Source organism: Sphaeroforma arctica, assembly GCF_001186125.1.
Source record: "Sphaeroforma arctica JP610 unplaced genomic scaffold supercont1.2155, whole genome shotgun sequence".
NCBI classification, from domain to species: domain Eukaryota; class Ichthyosporea; order Ichthyophonida; genus Sphaeroforma; species Sphaeroforma arctica.
In genome coordinates, this window is record NW_014038403.1 from 1 (window position 1) to 1615 (window position 1615).

The 1615-nt window shown below is 39.3% G+C and overlaps 1 protein-coding gene across 1 annotated transcript; it reads left to right on the top strand.

Annotated features, from left to right (window-relative positions):
* Nucleotides 1-75: 75 nt before the first annotated feature.
* On the top strand, nucleotides 76-276 carry SARC_12221 (hypothetical protein; the record flags this gene model as incomplete). The annotated part of the gene is made up of 1 exon (XM_014293677.1): nucleotides 76-276. A coding segment is annotated over one exon (201 nt), but the record flags the coding sequence as incomplete, so codon positions are not given.
* Between the last annotated feature and the right edge of the window lie 1339 nt (nucleotides 277-1615).

Sequence of the window (1615 nt, forward strand, 5' to 3'; positions counted from 1 at the left end):
ACATTGTCCTATATGTGAAATTGGATCTTCATCACTCATATTGAAGCTCACTATTGTGCTAATTCCATACAACAGGTCGGTCGAAAACGGGATTACAAAGAAAGCAGCAAGGAAAGCAACAAAAAGCCATCGCTCATGTTGGATTTGACACAGATTAAGCAAGCTTTGATATTGCACGTTGTGCCCGATCAGGCACTCTGCGATGTGGAAATCCCCGAGAAGCTCAACGTCGGATTCCTGAGGAAAGCTACGTACAGTGATTTAATGGAAGACTAAATGTCATCATTAGATAGATCTATATACTTGAAGGACACATGCGTAAATCATACTTGACAGATTGTACACTGACGTTAAAATGAAAATAAATTATGTAAAATGTATTTGCGAACTTACCGACTTCCTGATTCTTGGTCACAGTTGTTTGTCGTGCTTTCTCTGCTCTGTTGGAGTGCGGCCAACTGCAGTATATATGCTATAATACCTTAGTGCGATTGAATTTGTTTTATGCAGTATGATTTGTATTTTCTCATGATCGCGTAGATTCGATGCCAAATGATACGTAATTGGTTGCGATTCTGAGAGTTTTGTGCCATAGGGTTAAACTCCAGGGCATCACATAGCGACACAGACCAATATGTAACTTTCTGATCTCTGTAAATGCCGACATGCGGATACTGAATGCCAGCATGCAACACGCACAACAAAAGCTTTGTATTGCGTTAATCGTCATAATTCCAATAGTCCACTAAGAATTTAAAATGAGCATCGGATTTTTTTTTTGTCATGCTTTTTGACGTTTGAAAATAGAGGGTATGATCAGAAGAATCGGCGAAATACAGTTTTCACTATATTATGTGTGCTTTGTAATTATTCGAAACAAACTTGTCGTGAAATCCTAACCACATTAGGCGGTGACGAATTGAAAACAAGAATCAAAATGTCACAGCGTCGTCCCGACACCGAAAGGTCGAAACAAACTTGTCGTGAAATTTGTTCAACAGGAAGTACATATGCGCACATTATGCGGTGACGAATTGAAAACAAGAATCAAGATGTCACAGCGTCGTCCCGACACCGAAAGGTAAATAATCACGGAAACCCTCGCATACGAAAATAATATACGCAGTCATTGAAGGAAGCTTGAGGCTTTGATAGTAAAACATGTACAACCATGTATACTAAATTGAATTAGAACCCGACCCCCAAGGACGGAGATTTGCTATGCTAGTGGTCGGCGATGTATACCGGCGAACCATTCCTCCTGAGTACGAGTAAGCTTCTCTGATATTAGAGTGTATGGAGGCACACAAACGAGTGATTTCATCTATGGAAGGGTCGACTCAATAATTGGTGAATGTCAGTTGGTGTTGTATTCGTTTTGCAAAAATCTTTGCAACTCAGAATTTGTCTGATCAATATACTGCAGATCGCACTTCAAACCACTTTTTTGTTGTTCTCGTTCTAATTTACTTATTCTGAACGAAATCTAACATTCTAGTGCACTCCTAAAACTAAACATAAAACTCTAGTGGCATTTCGACTACTTGTACATAAAAAAACATATGGGTTAAACTAAGCAACGCTGCCAGTACAAGTTCAATGGGCATGCTTTACT